General features: G+C 40.6%; 1 protein-coding gene across 1 annotated transcript in view; it reads right to left on the bottom strand.

Moving 5' to 3' along the window:
• LOC102296302 (cilia- and flagella-associated protein 70) overlaps positions 1-3,825 on the bottom strand; it is a gene marked incomplete at its 5' end in the record, with an annotated part of 24,256 nt that overhangs the window by 12,946 nt on the left and 7,485 nt on the right. The window contains 4 exon segments of the mRNA XM_014336298.2: positions 797-940; positions 1,266-1,403; positions 1,552-1,624; positions 3,376-3,470. Coding sequence (XP_014191784.1) covers positions 797-940; positions 1,266-1,403; positions 1,552-1,624; positions 3,376-3,470 — 450 coding nt within the window.

The following is a 3,825-nucleotide window of genomic DNA, read 5'->3' as shown; positions in this document are numbered from 1 at the left end:
TTTTTTTTTCTCCCATGTCCCCTGGGGGGCTCCGTAAACAACAGCCTGATACCTGCAGGCCTGACAACAGGAGATGCATCACTGCTGTAACACCTGTAACATTCAGCAGTTGTTCTGACACACACAACAAAACTACTGCAATACACACTAACTATACAAGATTTGCGCTAAACGTCGCCACGCCGCTTTGCTAGCTAAAACACCGGTGTCGGCACATAAGGACGCTGTCATAGCCTGTCAACGACATTGATTAGCTGCGTATATACGAATGTGAATCGCATTATTGGCTGGATCCCATATGGGAGCAGCCAGTCACTTACTGACTAACACTGCAAAACAGAATTGTTAAAGTATTGATTTTAATTTCAATTCAGGTTAGATTTTTTTGTGTGTGTGCGCAACGCAGATTTTCTGTGCGCAGAGACCGTGCCAGCAGTGCGCAATTGCGTACACCTTAGAGGGAACACTGATAATTTTATTGATTTCTTCGCTAATGCTGTGCAGAGTTGTGTTGATGTTTACATGGAGCTTCGGGTTCCCTCGGCATTGACTTGTGGCTCAGGTTCATATAAATCACTGCAGGCCAGCTGCAGTTAATGGCACAGCTCCTTCACTGTGATTTGCATGTTGCTGATATAATTTTAAAAAACTTTATGTTATGGTCTAAATTCTTATAACTGAAGTCCGGTTTAATTGTTTGAGGGGGGGGAAAGGAACTGCTGGACTTTGCTTATGCTGGAAAACTTATAAAAACTCTAAAGAATTATTCACTTGTGACCATCAAAACTTTTCTGACCTTTTTGCCTTGCTCATTGGAATCTGTGGGTCCCTTGTTGCTTCCATTCATGTTCTTTGCTGCTTTGTTAGAGCTGACAATATCTTTGGCCTGGCTGGCAGCTTCCTTAGCTTTTTCCTTTAAAACACTGATGCTTCGCTTGGCCTTTGAGTGCAAGAGAGGTTAAACAATTCACATAGCAATTTAACAGCCCTATTTAAATAAAGGCAATATCAACTGCAACCCCAGAGTTGGAACACTGTGTAAATTGTATTTATAAAGAAAGTAAAATTATTTCCAAAATTCATAAACCCATATTTTACGCATAAATATACATTCTCAGTTTTAATATTTGATTTGTTTTCTGATTTTTACTGTGAATAAAATATTGGTTTGTGAGATTAACTAAGTACTCCATTCTGTTTTTATTTATATTTTAAAAGGAAACCAAATTTAAAGTAAATGAGTGATGTGTGTGTGTTACTGGAACCTTATTCAGCAAATCTTCCTCAGAGAAAGGCTGAACGCTGTATGCTCCTCGGATTCGCTGGACTCCAGGATACAGCAGCTGCCCAAAGTCTATAAATGCCAAACCATGGTAGGGGATTTCTGAGTCCTCAGCACCTAACTACACACAAACACACACAGGTCTGGTCTGGTCTCCATCTCAGTTAGACTTAAAATCACATGTTGTTTTTTCTAAGCTTATTGCATATGATATCCTAAATACTGGAAATCCAAACACCAAAGAAGAGAGAATAAAAAGGAATACTAACCTTTGATAATGGAGCCAATGACCTCATGATCTCCACTGGCCACAATCTGCTCTTAGTTATCCTTTGCTTCAGCCTGAAATTATAATCAGTACTGATACACACATTTTTATATTCTCTCTTTGTGTTTTCCATCATCCTAGAGCAATTCACCAAAGGCATGGAGGGTGCAGCCCAGGGGACATCCCATTCACACCTCCCAACCCAGAAGCACCCATTCATCCTATATCGGCTTACGCTGACATGACTGCCTTGATCTTTTTTTGTTATATTAAAAGCTTGCTATATTTTTGGTAACCCTAATCTTGTGTGATGTAATAACAAAACACTGTGAGATGCGAATCCCACTTTAATCATGTTTAACCTACCCTTTCATGTGTATTACAGTTGTTTTATATTATTATTTTTTTCCTTTCTTTATTCCTTTGTTTTATTTTTGTTTCCTAATGTGTTGCAAAGACAATGTCATTAGTTGGCCGACAACATGAGAGATGGGGCACAGTGGATGGAGGTCCAGGACCACCCCGAGGTACCACCACAGCCCAAACCCACCTAGTGAGCAACTCCAGATCCCACCAGTCCCAAGGTCACATATTAAATTGTTCTGGCAAAATAAACAACAACAACAATTGGGGCGATCGTGGCTCAAGAGTTGGGAGTTTGCCTTGTAATCGGAAGGTTGCCGGTTCGAGCCCCGACTTGAACAGTCTCGGTTGTTGTGTCCTTGGGTGAGACACTTCACCCGTTGCCTACTGGTGGTGGTCAGAGGGCCCAGTGGCACCAGTGTCCGGCAGCCTCGCCTCTGTCAGTGTACCCCAGGGTGGCTGTGGCTACAATGTAGCTTGCCATCACCAGTGTGTGTGAATGGGGGGATGACTGGATTTGTAAAGCGCTTTGGGGGCCTTTGGGACTAGTAAAGCGCTATACAAATACAGGCCATTTACCATTAAACAACAACAATGATAATAATAATCAACATGATTAATTCAGAAAATGGGTTTAAAATGCTGATAAATACAGCTCTATTGTCTTTTTGCAAGAATGTCATGGTTTCTAAACGTGTGTCTTCAATGAGAAGGTTTGTCTGGATGTTAATATGTAACTATTTCTTTGATTTCCAGTTAAGAACTATTGTTGTCTTGGCAATACTTAGAGAAACAAGGAGTGGATTCATGTATTTGTTTGAGAGAGTTTCAACTTCAGTGCTACTGCCAAGCAAACAAAGGGTTGGTAAAACAGACTAGATTTCTTTCACCGAGGAAAAAAAGTGTCATTTTGGAGAATGTTGATTAAACTGTGATAAAAAATAAAAATCTATTTTTACTATGGATATTTCACATTTTCGTTGTCTAGCTGTAACATCTACTCTTACCAGTAGCATTTTATAGTGATACAGTTAATATTGAGCATAATAACTGAGTTCAGCTTATTGGTGCAGCCCTTCACAACAGTCCCAATGTCTCATGTGGGCCTTTGTGAAAACCACTGCACTAGTTGTTTTTTCTTTCATACATTTGACCTTTACTCTAAGCATTAAGCCTATTTACTTACTGTATACTTGCACAGATCACATGCTCACTGTGTGCCTGAAATCAGTGATAAGATCAAATTCCTTTTTCATTGCTTTCTGATTTCCTTGCATGCCTGAAATGTTCTGAATAAGGAAATCCTGCTCTTAGACTCTGCTATAACATGTGTTCTGTAACAAAGAAACTGGTGACTGACTTTCCCTTTCTAGATTAAATTCGTAAAATTGTAGCCAGCAGGTAGCATGGTGGTCCGGTACACAGAGAAATAAAGGAGTGATTTGCATGCTCAGCCTCCAACCTTGTAGTTCCCCCTGCGTCCAGAAAGCAGTACATCTCTGTGTCCCAGCTCACTCTGTTCTTCGTGGTCTCTGCCTCATCACGAAATGCCCGGTCCTGTGGGAACATTTACACCACAAGCCTGTAAATAAGCTTTCACATGCTGTTATCTTCAATGGAATTGTGGTTTTTGGATTATCTGTGGTTTTCTGAGATTTATGAGTTTTTGTCTTCCTTTGAGTTTATCGACATCGATTCTTGGGTTTTATTATTTTCCTCAGTTCTTGATTTGTTGAGTGGACAAATATATAAAGAGGGAGCTGTCAAGCAGGAGGAAAAGAGTAAGACCTCAGAGGAGGTTCATGGATATAGTGAATAAGGATATGAATAAGGAAGCAGAGTCTGGGGATGAGGGGAATTTCCGGGGGCGAGGTCACTGAGGCAGTTAAACAACTCCTTGGTGGCAGAGCCC

Source organism: Haplochromis burtoni, unplaced genomic scaffold (assembly GCF_018398535.1).
Source record: "Haplochromis burtoni strain Fernald_Lab_line unplaced genomic scaffold, NCSU_Asbu1 Contig_135, whole genome shotgun sequence".
Lineage (NCBI taxonomy): Eukaryota > Metazoa > Chordata > Actinopteri > Cichliformes > Cichlidae > Haplochromis > Haplochromis burtoni.
The sequence above is the reverse complement of the archived record's forward strand: the minus strand, read 5'-3'. Positions and strand labels throughout refer to the sequence as shown.